This window comes from Durotheca rogersii (assembly GCF_024521655.1).
Source record: "Durotheca rogersii strain YMJ 92031201 chromosome Unknown GGS23scaffold_17, whole genome shotgun sequence".
NCBI lineage: Eukaryota > Fungi > Ascomycota > Sordariomycetes > Xylariales > Xylariaceae > Durotheca > Durotheca rogersii.
The window spans coordinates 517261-534432 of NW_026251248.1; the positions used below are offsets into that span (position 1 = coordinate 517261).

The window sequence follows — 17172 nt, forward strand, 5'->3', positions numbered from 1 at the left end:
ACGTACGCTCTAACATCTCCACACCGGCAGAGAGCTACGACAGCTCCTACACCTCCCCTCTTCCTCGCCAGAACCGACAGCGCAGACGAGGACGACAAGCTTCGCCATTCACCCTCCGCTCGCTCTTCGGACGATAACACGCAACATACCTCTGACGGACAGAGAGCCCAACTAACCCCGGCTCGTTTCGACTAGAAAGCAAGAAGCAAGGCGACAGGTCCCAAGCGAGGAAGCCAGCAAGCATCCAAGCCCGCACACGGCCGTCAAGATGGTGAGTCCCCGACCCGAGCCAGCCCGCCCGCCCGTCTCGCGCCCAGCCCCGGACTAACGCGTGCGCTTCTCTCCGCCTTAGTCCCTGCGCATCGTCCCCGCGGCCGCCCACGGCGCGAGCTACAGCGCCACGGCGGGCAACACGTCGGCGCCGTCAGCGCCGGGCGTGCACGACACGCTGCGGCAGGGGCTGAACCCGGCGCCGCTGCCCTCGTCCTCGTCCTCGTCGGCCCCCGCCGCGGCGCCCGTGTCGCGCCACCCGCTCGAGCCGCGGCTGCTCGCGTGGCAGCAGACGCAGGAGGCGCTGCGGCAGACGGCGCTGCGGCGCGCGTTCGGCGTCGCCGAGCCGGTGCGCCGCGCCATGGAGCTCCAGATCGTGCGCGGCGGCGACTGGCGCCCCGCCGTGCTGCGCGCCCCCGCCCCCGGCCAGGCCGGCCCGAGCCTCCACGAAGACATCCTGCGCGGCCGCGAGGCCTACCTCGACTGGGACGACGTCTTCGCCGCCGGCGACGACCTGCGCGACCCCGTCGGCGTCCACGACGAGATGGAGCGCAAGCTGAGGATGTGACTGCGCCCCCGGTTCGTGTGTCCTGGTCTGCAGAGCCCGGCCGGCCCGCTGGGCCATAGACGTGTAGGGTGGAGGAGGACCCGGCGGCCTCCCTCGACGGGGTCTACGCCTCGCGCGGGGTCGGCTGCTCGCCTTTCAAGATGGGCGTGAGGGTGATGGATGGGAGGCAAGACGGAAACATGCAGCGCTGGGATGGTATTTTTTACGTCTAGGTAGACAAACATGGCCTGTGGTCGGGTATTTTGCCGTATCAAGGCAACATCTCGCGAGGCAATAGATCAATGATTACAGACTGGCAGACAGTTGTGTTTTCCTCCCCCATCAGACCATAGTTGTGGCCAACTTCTCTCTCGATTTGCGATGCAGACGGTGTGTCATGAAGCGTGCAGAACGGTGCCGGTACCGCCCCCAACCCCCCTTATTCTCGGGCAGGTTCCCTAGTCGCCCATTCACAATACACACGAGTCTGTGAATAACTGGTAAGTTATCATATATAATTACTATACATCGTGACATGCCCAAATATACCTCTGCCATTTACCACGTCCCCTGCGCAGAACATACATATTGACAATAGGCGGTCATATAAACGGGTTAAGTTGGGTGGCTGATGGACGTGTTTAACCGGCCACGACCATGCCCGTGCCCGATCGCATTATGGTTTGTCGCATAGGCACTAGCCAGTCCCGGCCAAATGCGATGCCACGCCGATGACGATTCCGATGCCTCGCGAGGGCAAGGGGGTAGTCAGAGCAACTGTGTAGATGCTAGAAAACGCAGATCGACCATCTCAACAGTCTCTATTCGACGCTGCTGTTGCCAAGGTACAGAGAGCTTCCAGTTGACGCGAAGACTGTCCTGTCACAGTACCCCTTGCGCCCCTCGCGTACCCTCCTCCTCACCCATGTGCTGGGTTTTGTCGGCTACGCCACGCTAGGCTTTCCGTAAGTGTGGGCGGATCGCGAAGGATTTCCCCGGACGCAGGAGGTTGGACAGTTTCCTGTCCTAGCTGTCGCATCAATTTCCGGGGATAAGAGGAAAATGAGAGAAAAGATTTCAGACCCGATCACGCCGCCCGATGCGCCCGTCGCTCCCCTGCTCCCCAAAAATCCGCACACTGGGCGAGAGCGTGAGAGGGGAGACCCGAAAACCTAAAAACGAAAAAATGTCCAGACAAAAAAAAAATACATGCCTAGTTCCTGGCATCGAAAGGCGGGTGCAGAATGCCTGTTGCTCGTAATTCCCGTATATATTTATAGCCATCCCCTGCCCAGTAAGGGCATGTCTAGAATAGTGTGCGTGTATATGTACGCGTGAAGTAGCCACATTCAATGCATGGTAGACTTTATCTGCACATCCTTCGTTGAGCGTTCGTGTTGTTGGTAGACTCTTTCCCCCTCCCGGGGCGGTCCGGGAGGAAGAGTCGAATCATAATATGACGCAGCACCCGCTGCGGCCTCGGTGACTCCCCGAGTCCTTGACCTTCTTGGCGGCTTCCTCCTCATCTATCACGTCTTGCGGTTTGATGGTCATGTGGACGACGTTTCTCGACGGGGTGAACTGGTAATCTAAAGAGCCGAGAGATCAGTAAGTACGAGGTTCTGCCAGCAACTTGAAGACTAGGAAACCAAGATGGCGTACGGCTTAGTTGATTCCTATCCTCAAGCAATTTGCCAAAGTGAATCAACCTTATCGCGCTCGGCTCTCTCGGCGGCTGGTCCCACTCCTTGCGCCAGTCCCTCAGAATCAATTCTTTCAGTGTGTATACGGTGATGCTGAACGGATCCATCTTTCCATCCCCCGTCTTGCCGGTAACGGTCACATTTCGCTTCGTGAGGTACTTCTCGTCGATTCGGAAGGGGTGGCGGGCACCAGAGGTAAGAAGCAGCATAATTTCCACCGCCAGGTCTCCGTCTCCCGACAAACCCGCCGCGGGCACGACGGGGTCTATCGTCAGTTCCTGGTCGTCCTCGGCGGCTGGAGCTTTGGTTCGGGCCTTTGATGACGCGTCATCGCCGATGGGAGAATCTTTATCAGGGACGGGTATCGGCGGAGATGAGGATTCGACATCGTGACTTTGGGACGTCGCCACGTCTGGATGGGAGTCTGGCGCGGTCGTATCTGACTTTATAAACTTGGGCTCTTGGGTCTGGGACAGGTCATCCATTTCCACAGCGACGGCATGCTGGCTTATTGGCACACTCTCCTCCTCCGTGGGACCTTTGTCTCCACCTGCCGATGGATGTGCTGCATCAGCCATGGTTACAGGCAGGTAGATAGAAGGGTGATCAATGGCGACGTGTCGAGACTTGCGAATGGTTGACGACTTGCGCGCAATTCGGGGGAAGGTGGCGGAACAGCCAGCCAAAGAGAAAGAGAAAAAAAAGAATGAACGTCGGCAGGATTCGGCGTCTCTCTTGGATTCGTCGAGGGAAGAGCAGTATTAAAGAAGGATTGTGGAATGGCTGCACATAAGCTGTAGTGGAATTGAAAGACGTCGGTTGGATTACAATTTAATATCGCCTTCGTCTTACGCGGTTACTAGGATTTCCCTGCCGATGCGGGTCGTAGTGAATTGATGAATGCTGGCGACGAAAGCCGCGACAAGTCCGAGCCAAAAAGTGGAGGGAAAAGAGAGGCGAACAGGAAAAGGAGAGGAGGACAGCAGGCAAGGGAGGTGGCGCGCAGCAGCAGCAGCAGATTGTATGTATGTAGAAGGAACAAGGCGCGCGGAAAGCCGTATGAGTAGATTAGCGAAAATGATGGATGGGATGATGATAACCACTCGGATTCGGCGGATGGGATGGGAGGACTCGGACGAGGTAGAGGATGGCTTTCGCTGCTGGGCTGAAGGCGGGTTGTGTTGATTTTATTATTAGATCCCGCAGCAGCTGGTTGTTCCCAGTCCAGGCTCAGGGCTGACCCTGGTTTCGACGAAGGGACAGAGGAGTTCGAGTCCGAGGTCGAGTTGGGGGGGGGAGAGGAGGTTCACAAGGCGGCTGGACAACAACTCGAAGGAAGAGGAAGAGGTATTGGTATTGTTATCTTGTTGTTAGAGGTACATAAACACCCTCGCAAGGTTGGCATTGGTCCCAAGGTTACGTAGAGGGAGACATGTCCGTCGTGCTGGGCTGGGCGCAGGTAGATGGGAGTAAAGCTACGTGAGTAGGAGGGTAGAGGAGGTTTACCTACCTAGAGGTTCCTAGAGGTTAGGAGGTATTAGTTGGCGGATGACCTGCCCTACCTGGTTGTCGGGGGGTTGCCCTCAAAATACGGGTACACGCATGCCCATACAGCAATGCACAGGTGCATATGTACTCTTACCCCAAGGCTACGGGCAGGGATCTGCGGCGGCACTACCTAACCTAACCTTGGGGGGCCTCGAAGATTCTTCGCCTGGTTGGGCACCGGTACCTGCCTACCAGGTACCTCGGCCTACGTGAGATACCGCAGGGACCACGGAACGTAGGTACCTGCACACTGCCTCGAGACCATAACGGTACCTAGGAGGGTGGTACCTAGGTAGGTAGGTAAATACCTACCGCAGGGAACCTACCATCCCCATTCCTCTCTCGCCTAAAGAATTCCTGGGTTTGTCTAGGTGAAATCGGTCGGCAGGTTGCTGCTGAGCCGCCAGCGCCGTCTACACATAGTTCAGATGGTGATCAGATGGTGTGTGGTCGTGCCGGCTGGTCGCAGCCAGCTCGCGTTCTACACGGGTGCCCCTATTTTCAGGCCGGCGGTCTTCGCGTGCTCCATTGGCCCTTCAGCGGCCTATGCTACTGACTTACCAGCCTGGTACTATGCTGCTGTAAATATTGTCCCCCGGTCAAAATAAGCAGAGAACGCCAGACGACGGGACTCGAGTTGCACAACCTGGCGGCATCCAGGGACGCCGAGATTGTCTACGCGCTGAAACACCCAACCCGCCGCGTACATAAGTATGCATATGGGTCGGATATTGTGGATTGCAGGAGTATCCGACCGGATAACATCAACGATCGCGACACGATCGAGCAGAGGGCAACAGCGCATATTGAGAGGTATGCCCGACAGGGGGGGGCGTCGGGTCGAGAGAACATAGCGCTCATCTTGCTGGGTGCGGTTACCCACTGAATGAAGCACCTAATCTGAGGGCAGAGTCGCATCGACTATATTCGGGTCCCATGACGCCGCTGACGACGGCATTATAGTAACACTAGATATAGGGCATCTTGGTCTCGCGTTTCTCCAGCGCGATAACGCAAGGACATATGTGCATAACTCGATAACATGCCTAGGTACCTCTACCTCATACCTGCTTACCTAGGTATATATACACTCGTGAACTAATAGCCTAATGGTTTCATTAACTTACCTCTTACTTACCTACGGAGGAAAACAATCGCATTGGTATAAAAGCACGTACTTAATAACCTATAAGGTAACTGAGTTATTCCATGGGGTGTATTTCTATGGCATTGTATTCGTATGGTAACTAGATCGGCGGACGGTATCTATGTCGGGCTGATGTCTCACTCATTACAATGTCCATGCGGACATCAATTACAGACATAATGTCGAGGAACCCCCCTCCCTCCCCCCCCCCCCCGGCCTTGGCGTGGCGCAATCTCTCTCTCCCCACACTCACTCCGGACTGCGCGGCGGCCTAGGCGAACACGAACAGGTTGCGCTCGGCGCAGGTATCTGATACATGGACAATCATACCTTAGGTACCTAATAAAAGCGAGCTGCCACGCACCCGCTATGGTATCGTTCTCATATCCAATCTCGTCAGGAGGTAGTAGTAAATACATCTGTTCGTGTTTTATGTTCGGATGCGCCTCGGGCACCCCGTTGCTCTAGTTTGGCTCTCCGCTCCGAGGAAACAACCGCGTTCTTCTTATCTTAGCAGCGCGAACGTGCCGCCACGACCCGAGTCTGACCTCTTATTCCCTCGTCGAATAAAAGGCGGGCCGTAATCCGATCCGGAGGATAATCCTATATGTAAGGGCACGACACCTTATCTGATTGAATCGCCGTCTCGAAAAGGTACCTAACGTGACTATCCTAGCCATGCATGTACCGAGTCATACCATGGCCTGTACTTCGCAACACTCAGACATCCATCCTTATACCCATGTATCTAACCTAACCCAGATAGTCACAACGTCGAAGGAACTACTTACCAACCGAGTCCTCGTCTGATTCCTGCTGTCGAGCCTCGACCTATCACGTCGTTGACATATGACAGCATCTATCAGATGAGCGGGATAAGAAGAACGGTAGCTGAGCGCCCAAGGATCTATAGTAGGTTCGGTTATGCACTAATACGGACGGGCCCTACCTCCTGACTTGTTCGCCTCCCGTCTCCTCATGCATAGTCACACACCACTTATCACATGCGTATACCCGGACGTTGAAGGATGTCGTAGACGTCCGCAGGCCAGTGTCTATCTTCCCCTCCCGACCAATCGACCCAACCCAAACTGGCAGACTCCGCACCACGGACCAACCCCCGGGCACTCCGGTATTCTGGGTATATCTCGTTCGCTACGGACCATCCGAACACCTCCGGGCTAAGCTGGAGTTGGTGCCACCGCCGGGGCCAGTAGAGGTCCGTCTCGAAGCCTTACCTTCCCCCGTCGACACCCGTTCCCGGGAATTTGTAAACCCAGATCATGTGCGGGCTACTCCAAACAGAGGGGGTTCTTTTTTTTTTTCTCTCGCTAGGCTTGTCCATAGTTACCTAGCTCTGGGTTGAGCCCGCTGCGACTTGCGAATAATTGGTAACAAATAGGTTGTAGTCAACTCATAGATTACTAACTGTCGTTTACCTTGATAAATCGCAGTTGGTTTAATGGGTATTTATCCACGCAACCAGCCTGGTTGGTATCCTGGACTTCAAGGCATACATACCATTGGAATACCCACCAGGAACGGCACCGGCCGATGTTGGCATAGGACTGCTGGTAATATATTACATCACAAGGGTAGCCTTTGCACGTTGTCATCTCGAAGGTCTGAGCAGCAGTGAGAAGATGTGGGCAAGTTAAATAGTAACTATGGCAAGGCTACCGCCCTTAACTCATCTACATCGGGTATCGAGGTGTCGAGACTACGATGTATCGGGTAGCTATCAACGCTCGTGTTCTTCCGTGCTTGTGCGATAGGGCTCTTCAAACGTGACGTCTTACGGTGTGATAGCCAGACGTACTTGGTGCTCCATGGCAATTACAGCTGCGAAGAGCCACTCTCTTCGCGCAATACGAGTTCATCATATATGTAGGTGCGTGATACCCATACGCACGGCGTTGTGTTAGGCATTCGATGGTTCTGTAATTCATACACACTCCGTACGTACGCAGAATGTACACATCTTCTATCATCGTGAAAACACGCCTCTCGCCCCTGTTGTCGTGATTTCGGCCACGGAGTATTAGTCAACTACCCACGGCAGCATCGACATGCCCGCTTCCTCCTTCACAAGCGAACAATCTGGTCTCCTGCCAGTCCGGCAAGAGCGACCTAGGCGGCTCTCCTGCAGGGAAAGACTAAACCTGTGCTACGGCGTCCGAGGCAGGCGCACCCGTCTGTCAGGTCTATTCCCTAATTTACGGCTTGAAACCACAATCTCCGCCGCTCGTCCACCACCCCGATTTCTTCCCAACTTCATCCTCTACCGCCAACCCGTCCTCACTGTTCGTCTCATCGTTGCGTCTCTTTCTCGACTTCTGCGTCGACCACTCCGACATTCTCTCTATTTCATCAGGCAGTCCATCCCGTTACCGGTTGTCCGTTTCCCGCGTTCGGGTCTGATCTGGAGTCGCCGTCTCGCGGCGTTCCGATCATCCTGTCTTCCGTCGTCACTTAACGCCATCCAAGACCACAGCCAACGGCTATGAGGTTCCTGTCCGCCGTCGTTTCCCTTCTCCTGGCCGTGCCCTGCTGGGCTGTCGTGGGTGTTCAGAATGCCACCAAGCGAGAACTTATCGATCAAAAGCCTTACGTCAAGGCTGGCATGATCCCCATCAACACTACGGGTCAGGAAGCGATCCCCATCAACAACACGGGCCAGGAAGCCAGCCCTGGTATGTTTACATCAACTCACCTTAACTGTGGCCCGCTCGAGGGCCATGGTCCAATTTCAAGTGGCTCTATATTGATCCTATCCTCGTAGTTTCTCGCAAGTCAATCTTGCCCCCTCCGCATCCGACCGGCCATGGTACGGGTGCCCACGCGTTGGCCGGTATTAAACCGGAAAACACCCCCGATATTTTACCTAGATTTCCCACCTTATCTTTGGACCTGGGTCCTGTTACGCTTAACTTGTCTGCCAATTTCGGTGGTTCCGATCTTTCTATTCAACCGTCTTTTCGAGATGGCCTTGTTGTCTACAACTATGGGCGTGACTCTGGCGGTCCTTCTGTCACTTCTCCTATAGATGAGTATGGCAGCCCACCCGAGCCGACCGCGATACCTCCTGGCGGATATGGCTATCAATATCCCACGAGCACCCAGCAAAGTACTGTTACCGCCACCGTTACTACCACCACGACTGTGTACGGCTCGATAACGCAGACTGTTTACGTGCAGCCCCAGACCCCTTCGCCCACTGCTTCGCTTACAACCAGTACCCAATCTTCCGTGAGTGTGACGGCAGGAGAAACACCATCGGTGAATGCCACCGTGATTGTCACGTCCTCGGCTAAGCCCACATTCACCGACCCTTTCCAGCCAAGTAGCACTGCCCCAGAGCCGGTCGTAAATTTAGCTGGTTCTACTAAAAAGGCGAACTACTTCCTACTATTTGCCTCTGCCCTAATAGCAACCCTGGGGCCGTCGATTCTGTCACTGCTCTATGGTATGGGATGGCTGGCGACATCGGGTAACGCACAAATGGACCGCAATATCGCAGGGTTTCACAAACATGTTACCTCTAAGGAGCAATCAGTCCGACTGGATACTAAATATGCCCCGGGTCAATCTGATAAACCGGACGCTATTTTCCACGAGGACCACCGAGTGCCGGCGGGCATGACGGTCTGATGGCGAAACTGAGCTCGCCTGCAGGACGAGTGGAACTTGCAGTCGAGAATCATGAGGCTGTTGGGTTCCGCTCGTGACTACACGGATGCCCCGGAAAGTGACGTTCGAGAGGAGGTTCCATCCAATGCGGGCCTGAAAGTCGGGGCAAAATTATTGAGCGGCCACCGGCTGGTGTTCGAATGGTTGATCAGGTCGCGCTGGAATGGAGCATGATAAAACTCGAGGATTTTATTTTTGGAAGCTGGACTACAGACTGTATCCATAATGTTAATGGTGTGATACTTTTCATATCGCTTTATTCTCATCCAAGATAGCTTAGTACCTTCTATTACCGGGGGTAATCTAGTCCAGATCAGACCAGGAAGAGGCTATCCGATATTCTCCCTTGTGCACCATGTAATGAGACTGGCACATATTGGTCTGATACCCGCTGACGTAGTCCAAATGCACACACATATGCGGACTGCAACAGATGCCCCTCGATTATGTGCGGCCACGCGTGTATCATGTACAATAGGTATAATTTCAGGATCTCGCTCCGACAAGAAAAAAAATCAGTCACCAAAAAAAAGAAGAGAAAAAACAGGATATAGGTAGATTGTACTCCTACCAACGTCATCACCGCTGCCGCTGCCGCTGCCGCCACCGTAATGCGTCCGCGCGCGACAACACGTCGTTTCCGTCCGCTCTCGTCTTCTTGTCTGCCTGCCTGCCTGCCCGCTAAGCTCCGGGGGGTTGGGAGAGTCGGGGGTAAAGGTAAGAGTCGTTAGAAAATTCTCATCTCCCTCTCCTCGCGTCCTGGTCTTCGTCTTCGTTTCTACCCGAGCTCGGGTGCCTACTTCGCGGGGTGTCTTCCCCCTCCTTCACCTCCTGACCCCGTCTACGCCCGCGCTCTTCTTCCGACCCCGACGTCGATGTCTGGGGCCGTTCGCGGCGGGGGAGTCGTATCGTCGCGACGGGTGGTATATAGCTGGGGCGTAGGACGGGAAGAGAGCGGGCGAGGCGGGGTAGAGCGAGATGCTGTCTTCCTCCTTTTTTCCCGAAACTGGCTTTGTCCGGGCATTTCCTCCTCCCCCCTGCCCCCCCCCTGATCCTGACTCGTGGCCGTGCGAGGATGTCGATGGGGGGTAGGACATCGAACCGTCCCGACTCTGCGCGGCCGCGCCCTCTTACTCACTTATAGGATGAGCAGGTCGCCGTTGCTCCCGACGCCCTGGGCCGGCTGGAAGACCTGCTGCGGTGCGTACTGGTTGACCACGTACGAAGCCTCGGCGCCGCCGCCGCCGCCGCTAAACGGCGTGTCATCGTGGATCCCCATCGCCGCCATCTGCTGGCTGCCGATCCCCGCAAAGTACGCGTCGGCATCGCTCACCGCGCTCGCCATGTTGTCGTCGCTCGCGCTCGGGTGCGGGCTTGGCGACGGGCTAGCGTTCACGCCCGCCATGCCCGCCATCCCCCCGATCCCAGCCGCCGCGGCGAGCTGCGTGTCGACCGGCCGCAGCGCCGTCGCCTGCCCGCCCATGCCGAAGGCGCTGAGGCTCTTCTGCGTCTCGAACGCGGGCAGGTTAGACGCCGTGGGCAGTGTGTGTTTCTGAAGGGCCGGCGAGTCGGGTAGACGCCGCGGTCGGGCGCTGCGGAATACTGTCTGCACCGGCTTTAGGTAGATGGTCGCGAGGGTGCCGACGTTGAGGCACATCTCCTCGAGTGTCATAGGGTCGAGCTTCTCCGACTCGGCCGTGATGGGCGGCTTTTCACCCATCACCATCTGCTTCGCCGCGTTCATGTCCGTGCTCAGTAGTCGCCAGTACATATACGCCCGGTCCCGGAGGTCTGGGTTGTCCGTCTCCTCCGTGGCCCACTTGAGCACCTTGGGTACCAGGTCCTGCCCCTTGGTGGGGCGTTGGATGAAGAGTTTTACCGTCGCCGTCAGTAGCGCGAGCTGCACCTCTACAGGCTCTTCCGCGAACGAGTACAGGAAGTCTTCCAGTAAGACGTCGCTGTTCTCTATCCGCGCCGCGTACTGCCCAATCACCCATACCATCGCCGCTTTTGCCTCGGGCTCGTCGAGCGAGTCGAGATGCTCGCATAGCGTACCAATGATGGACTCGTACTGGTTGGGGTATTTTCGGAATATATTGCGGATGACCACAGTGGCCTCCTGAACGATATATGGGACCTTAGTCGCAACCAATTCCAGGAGCAGATTTATGCACCGTCTCGCCGCTGGCTCAATCTTAATAGCCAGCTTACCGATGGCGCGCACCGCCTTACGGACGAAGTGGACGTCGACTTCCGTCGCATATTCCCGAAGCTCGGTCAGCACCTCGTCAATGTTCTTCTCGTTAGCGAGCATGAATATTAGCTCGAGCTTCGTGACCTTGACGTAGATCGGGTCGTTATATTTGCAGAAGAAAACGCGAATGTCGTTGCGCAAGACGTCTGGCCTCCTCTGAAGAATGAGCAGGGCATTGCGCAACGCAAGGTATTGAACCTCCGGACCCTTTGCTAACAATGTTACCAGTGGCGGAGACAGCTTTCGGCATAGCGCCGAGACCTGCTTCTCGTCCGCGATGTAATTCATGAGATACAAGATCACCCGGATGCATGTCAGGACCACTGACGAATTCGAATGCGATAACCGTGGCGCTATTCGCTCCGCGAGGAGCGTCGCTTCACCCGACTCCTGAGGCACATATGACATTAGAGCCTCCAGGATATACGTTTGACCCCATCTACTTTCACGTTAGCTACTGAGGCGACAATAACGGGACCGGCGGCCACATACTCGGAGCAGTCCGGCAGGATGGCTACCATCTTGGAAGCATTGCTGTAGTCGATGGTGAGTTTTATCGAGTCGCTCCGCTCCCAAATATCCATCAGCCCGGCCAATGCGCTCGCCACCACAGTAGGGTTGTCGTCCCTCAAGAGCTGATTCAGCCTGTCTATCAAATCCGATTGTTCAACCATGTACTTGTCGTGATCATATAGCTTCGCGACACAGAAGGCGGCCGTCTTTCGAACGTACGGGTCGGAATCTCGGAGGAGCCGTTTGACGAGTGGGACAGTAGCTTCGACGAATTCTTTGACGTGGACGTAGGACATGGTTCGGAGTGCTAGAGCTCTAACTAGTGGGTTTGGGTCTTCCATGTCCTAAGGACGACGTTAACAGGTTGTCGGCGACGGAGGAGAAGCGGTCTTGATCTCGAGGCTTACATGCTGCAGGTACGGGATTGCCTTTACGGCAATCTCGGGGCGCATTCTCGAGTAGTTGACGAGGAACAGGAAGCACCTGCAGGTGGCATACTTGTTAGCATCTCCGGTGGCCCGTCGCAACCCCTCCTCAACTCGAATCTGGACGTACATTTTCTTTATCTCCAGACTTTGGATGTGCATGCAGGCGATGATGTCGGGGAACAGCGAGACCATCTCATTGTTGCTCATCGTCATGTTGGCGACAATCTTCTTCAGAGCAATCTTCTTCTGCGTGAAGTTTTTGTCCTTTTTTCCGCCGCCGTTGAGCTCGAGTCGCAGTTCGGCAACCTTGCCCTGCATAGTCAAGGGGGGTAAGCAATGGACGGGAGGAAAGTATGACGGAAACATAGCCATGATCAAACCAAGGAGTGTGTAGGGTCATAGTGTGCGAAGGAGGCGGTCCCGACGGGACAATGGGCAGCCGGGCGAGTTGGAAGATGTGCTTCTCGGGATGTAGATCGTGTTATATATCGTCGGGGTTGACACGTGGTTTCGCAGGCGGCGCTGGGCAGAGATGCGAAATAGACCTCGACTGGATTGGAGATGGGGGATGGGGGAAGTACAAAGGGGTTGGATTTATTGGTAGCAACATGTCCCGCACACAACAGCAGAGACAAGAGGGACGGCGGATCACAACAGCAATGCTGCGAGAGATGGAACAAAGATGTGCTTACTCGAGCGAACAGCTTCGAGTCCCCTCCGCCCTGGGAGCTCGACATGGCGGAGATTCGCTGATGACTCTCGTGATCTCTAGTCGGAATTGCCTAATTGGTGTCTCTGGACGGGTCGGCTAGCTGGTCGGGTCGGGGAAGAGCTCTAGGTCTGACGATATCGCAGGGCGCGAAACGAGGAAGCAGGCAGCTGTGTCGGTACCCCTCACCTCACGCTGGCAGGCCGGCTCAGAGGCAAATTCGGTTGAGCAAAAAGTAGCACACGGTTTCTCTCTCTCGAGACCGGAGAATGTAACGGTCCAATCGTAGGGGGGAGACAGAAGGGCAGCGGGAGGCGACAGAGGGTACTGGAGGGGAGCGGGTCGAACGCGATGCGCAGCGAGACCTCGGCCGTGTCCTCGCGGTCGTAGGTGTCGCGTGATCCGGAGTATATCAACTCGAGATCACTGCTGAGCCGGGTGGTAACGCGGGAGTTGGGCGGACCTATGCGACGGCATTATCGATGGAAATGGTGTTTACATTCGGAGAAAGACGAGGACTGATCCATATGTGGCCCCTCTACGCAGGGGGAAGACGAAGGAGAGAGTGGTGGAGAGAGGTAGGGACCTGGGTAGGTAGGTAGGTTAGGTAGGTACGGAGGTAGGTACCTGCACATCGTACTTACCGAGGGAGGGAGATACAGCCTACAGGTACCTAAGGGGGGAAACAGGTTGGGTCCTGAAGCCGGAAGGTCCGCCGCGGGTGCAGGGATCGAGCCCAGGCCACATAACCGTGCTGGTACATGCCCGGATATTGCGTGGTACATGCTGCCTACGCAGCCCGTACGTGTGGTAGTTAGGTACCTACCTAAGTCACTAGAGGCTTACCTACCGCCCTAGATACCTACCTAGGTAGATACCTCCTAACACGTACCTACCATCTCGCATGTACATCTGGGCGTCTATGTACAGGTACCTACGGGGAATAAGGTTGTGGACTACAGAGTTCTGCGCCTCGTCGGCACCTGCCCGCACGTGGTTAGCACCTATCATGGGTACATAGCTGGTACATATCTTGCGTCCATACATTAGGTGCAGGTGAAGTTACCTGTCCAGTACCTGCCCTGGTACCTGTAATGATGGAAAGCTGGTGTAATATACTGCGTGCCGCGTCTTACGTAATCCGCAACCTGTCCACGGTGGCTTATGGCTGTGCAGGGAAGGCCGCATGGACTAGCTCATCACATTACCACTGTTGGGCTACCGTCGCTGGTTGGGGCTTACCTTACCTCTGCTCGACAACACGTCTGCACAACCGCGTCTCCGAACCGCACCAGCCCGAGGGAGGCATCAGAACACCACGCCGCATCCGTGAATATTTCGCACGAGACAGTGTCCTCGAATCGGTCCCGGAGTCTTGGCGGAAATGTCATCGAACCCTTTACCTCTCCCGAAATGGGTCGCCGACCTGCAAAATCCGCCAGCGCCCAAGTCCAAAGCTGGCAGCATTCCCGACCCTCCCGGTTACCCGTCCCAATCCGCGGCGGTGTCCAAGGTACCGTGTCAGATCTCCCTAGCGCTTGGTAGGAGATTCTAATGGCATGCGCGCAGAAACAAGCGTCGAAAGAAGCTAAAGCGCTGCCCCGCAAGCAGCCGACGGCCGAGGAGATGGATACGTTGAAGCTCAAGAAGGCTTGGGAGGTGGCCCTGGCCCCCGTCAAGAGCTTGCCCATGACGGCCATCATGATGTACATGTCGGGGAATTCGCTGCAGATATTCAGCATAATGATGGTATTCATGGCCTTCAAGAACCCCATCATGGGCATCATCGCCACCAACCAGGCCTTCGAGCGGTTTGAGAGCGAGAGCAACAAGGCCAAGATAATCCAGGCCAAGCTAGCCTACGTCGCCATGCAGATGGTCGCTCTGGCTGTGGGCATATGGAAAGTCAATGCGATGGGACTGCTGCCGTATGTTCTCTATGCCTGTGATAGTATTTACTTACTAAAAATCTGCTAACGATGGACAGGACTACGAGATCGGACTGGCTTGCCTGGGAAGCCCAGCGAGAGCCGCTAGAACATGCTGTCTCAGCACTATAAATGCATCTTCTGCTCTGCCTATCCCTGTGTCTTGTCTCCACCCCCACCACCCCCCTGCCCCTATCGGCCCAGGCCCTGCTTCTTGCCTTCCCACACGTGATACCCAAGGGCAGTTCACCGCGATCCAGAAGTGGCAGCGGCCTCACTTGGTGGCGTTGCTCCCTGCGACCCCCCGTTCCGCCAGGCGTTTGATGGCTCGGCTTCTGCCTTGACGGTAACTGACGCCACGTTATGATATGGCTCATCTAGCATAGGTTGGTCGTTCCAACGCGTCAGGGCATCTCCACCGTGGGTCGCCGTTTCCCGCCAGTCTTCGTGTCCCGATCTGGCATCAAGAGTCTGTCGGAGATCAGCCCAGGGACGGTAGAGCGTAGCAACACTACTGCTCTCGGGGTCCGATAGTGAATGCGTTGCGAGTGGAGTGTCCGTTGGAGGGGGGACCGCGTTGGCGCTCCTCTGCTGTTGTGGTTGTCAGTTATCAGTCTCTAATTAGTATTTGTGTTGGGCTACATTAGACTCCATGATATAATCAACTGACCACTGTACAGGTCTATATAAAGCCGAATTCCGAGTTCAATAATCGCGAATATATCTCTGATAACCTCATCCGATGCGCTTAAGATGGCTCGAATTCTGAACATGCGGTGGAGTTGCCTTGCCGGTTGTAGAAGGTGCCGTTGAGCAGTCGAGGATACATCGAATCCGGCAAGTGACGGGAATATATAGACGGCCCCTCTCATCGATGGGTCGGCGGTGATTCTCGGACGTCGCGGGACGATAGTCCCTCCACCCTGAGCGTATTATGACACATGCTTTCAACCACGCTCCCCTGCCCCTTCGGCATGGCAACCAATTCTAACCAAGGAGCCAGCACGTTGGTCGATCTTAGATGGGGACAGTTCGATCGAATGAGGGCTTATGTTTGGGGCTCTACCTTATCGCTACGCACAACACGTCGCGCGATATATCCCCCATGCATGCATGCACATGTTTCTCGCATGCGAGTTCGATGAAACGATTAGATCCATCAGCTTGGTCCGGTAAGTGGCGTCAAGCCCGCGGAAGTTGTAGTGCTGTTCCGGTGAGATGGGTCCACTGTTCTGTCGACATTGGGGTAGAATCTGGACAACACCCACCATATATCTCTTCTACATTCTGCATCGCGACCTATCTGTACCACGTTGTCGTTACCGGAACGGCCGACGTATCCTGCCGGCGGGGTCACGGCGATATTCGTTCACAGTCATCGCCTGGTATTATGTCACGGAGGTGACTGGCGGGATCCTCCGCTCCTCAATAAGCATCGGACAGACGGCATCTTGTTCCAACCATGCTAGTAGCTCACCGCCTGGCGTTCCCAGTCGACCCCCAACTGAAGGGGGAGGGAGGCGAATCCAAATAACCGTCGCACTCGATATCATCAAACGTATACGCATGCTGACATGTATCCGGGGTTGCAAGATAAGGCTTTTTCTTTTCTTCGCCAAAGGCGCCAGCGGCTAACTGGCACTTATGTTACTACCTACGTGTGGAGGAAAGGAGAAGAAACCAACCCCTCGGGCCTACATGCTTACCAGCCGACAGGCCTAGTGACTTTCAGGGTGTATACGCCTCCAACCAGGCCACCCGCACGGGCACATCCCGCCTGAATCTTGCGCCGATACCGTGTCCGTGCCTAATCGAACTGTTAGGCTCTTGTTATGGCTCGCGGTTGGAGCGGCCGATCTCGACGCGAAATCCGACGGCGGTAACGACAGCAGGGGCAGTCTAGAACGGCTGCATCATCCTCTTCTTGGCACATGGGACAGGCTCGGGGAATGTTCCCCGTCTGACTACAAGCTCTCTCGCGCAGCGCCCATCCCTGCCCGGGTTCCGCAATATCTACATACCTGGTAAATTCAGCTGCATGCGTACCTACGTGTATAGTATGTAGAAGACAGATCCCACCACGACGCTTGGCCCTATCCGTCTACGCCCTGGAAGCGCACCCGTCTCGCTAGGATCGGTCGGTGTGCGCTCCGGTGCGATCCTGCACGGCTCGCAGGGGACCGCCATGCTCTCGCGGGCGCAGTTCTTCGTTGCGACGCGGCCGGGATCGATGGCGATAGGTTCCTGGGCCGACTTCCTATAGGCCCCGAACTGGTGGTGCTCTGCCGCTGGTGGATGACGAACCGCCACGTCGAGCCGGGTGTTACGGCTTACGGGCGTAAGCGGTCGCCCACCGGGCCGGCGCGTCCAGACCTGCCTCGGGCCTCACTCAGGCAGTGCAACCCGAGTAAAGCGATGTCAGATATTTACCGCCG

General features: G+C 55.9%; 6 protein-coding genes across 6 annotated transcripts; 3 read left to right on the forward strand and 3 right to left on the reverse strand.

Moving 5' to 3' along the window:
* Positions 1-129: 129 nt before the first annotated feature.
* On the forward strand, positions 130-1181 carry GGS23DRAFT_142765 (proteasome maturation factor UMP1). Its single transcript, XM_051511273.1, has 2 exons — positions 130-271; positions 353-1181. The coding sequence occupies exons 1-2, from the start codon at positions 269-271 to the stop codon at positions 836-838; spliced, it is 489 nt and encodes a 162-aa protein (XP_051370337.1). The 5' UTR covers positions 130-268; the 3' UTR covers positions 839-1181.
* A 1002-nt stretch (positions 1182-2183) lies between these two features.
* On the reverse strand, positions 2184-3259 carry GGS23DRAFT_142758 (uncharacterized protein). The gene is made up of 2 exons (XM_051511272.1): positions 2480-3259; positions 2184-2406 (listed from the first exon to the last, which is right to left on the reverse strand). The coding sequence occupies exons 1-2, from the start codon at positions 3096-3098 to the stop codon at positions 2267-2269; spliced, it is 759 nt and encodes a 252-aa protein (XP_051370338.1). The 5' UTR covers positions 3099-3259; the 3' UTR covers positions 2184-2266.
* A 4459-nt stretch (positions 3260-7718) lies between these two features.
* On the forward strand, positions 7719-8866 carry GGS23DRAFT_598406 (uncharacterized protein; the record flags this gene model as incomplete). The annotated part of the gene is made up of 2 exons (XM_051518773.1): positions 7719-7908; positions 7998-8866. 2 exons carry the CDS (start codon positions 7719-7721, stop codon positions 8864-8866), a joined length of 1059 nt encoding a protein of 352 aa, XP_051370339.1.
* Positions 8867-9076: 210 nt separating this feature from the next.
* Positions 9077-9928, reverse strand: GGS23DRAFT_575924 (uncharacterized protein). Its single transcript, XM_051516824.1, has one exon. It carries the CDS (start codon positions 9483-9485, stop codon positions 9219-9221), a length of 267 nt encoding a protein of 88 aa, XP_051370340.1. The 5' UTR covers positions 9486-9928; the 3' UTR covers positions 9077-9218.
* A 115-nt stretch (positions 9929-10043) lies between these two features.
* On the reverse strand, positions 10044-12837 carry GGS23DRAFT_606188 (Adaptor protein complex beta subunit; the record flags this gene model as incomplete). Its single annotated transcript, XM_051519873.1, has 5 exons — positions 10044-11598; positions 11652-12016; positions 12080-12155; positions 12228-12412; positions 12793-12837. 5 exons carry the CDS (start codon positions 12835-12837, stop codon positions 10044-10046), a joined length of 2226 nt encoding a protein of 741 aa, XP_051370341.1.
* Positions 12838-14007: 1170 nt separating this feature from the next.
* Positions 14008-15440, forward strand: GGS23DRAFT_142941 (uncharacterized protein). The gene is made up of 4 exons (XM_051511274.1): positions 14008-14322; positions 14379-14737; positions 14797-15361; positions 15418-15440. Exons 1-3 carry the CDS (start codon positions 14194-14196, stop codon positions 14867-14869), a joined length of 561 nt encoding a protein of 186 aa, XP_051370342.1. The 5' UTR covers positions 14008-14193; the 3' UTR covers positions 14870-15361; positions 15418-15440.
* The last annotated feature ends 1732 nt before the right edge of the window (positions 15441-17172 follow it).

Excerpts from the sequence above, each read along its gene's own strand:
- GGS23DRAFT_575924 (XM_051516824.1), bottom strand. The coding sequence starts at position 9,485 with ATGACGTTGGTAGGAGTACAATCTACCTATATCCTGTTTTTTCTCTTC.
- GGS23DRAFT_142941 (XM_051511274.1), top strand. The coding sequence starts at position 14,194 with ATGTCATCGAACCCTTTACCTCTCCCGAAATGGGTCGCCGACCTGCAA. Across the intron at positions 14,323-14,378 it reads AATCCGCGGCGGTGTCCAAG|AAACAAGCGTCGAAAGAAGC; the intron begins GTACCGTGTCAG and ends GCATGCGCGCAG. Across the intron at positions 14,738-14,796 it reads AATGCGATGGGACTGCTGCC|GACTACGAGATCGGACTGGC; the intron begins GTATGTTCTCTA and ends AACGATGGACAG.
- GGS23DRAFT_142758 (XM_051511272.1), bottom strand. The coding sequence starts at position 3,098 with ATGGCTGATGCAGCACATCCATCGGCAGGTGGAGACAAAGGTCCCACG. Across the intron at positions 2,407-2,479 it reads GGATAGGAATCAACTAAGCC|ATTACCAGTTCACCCCGTCG; the intron begins GTACGCCATCTT and ends TCGGCTCTTTAG.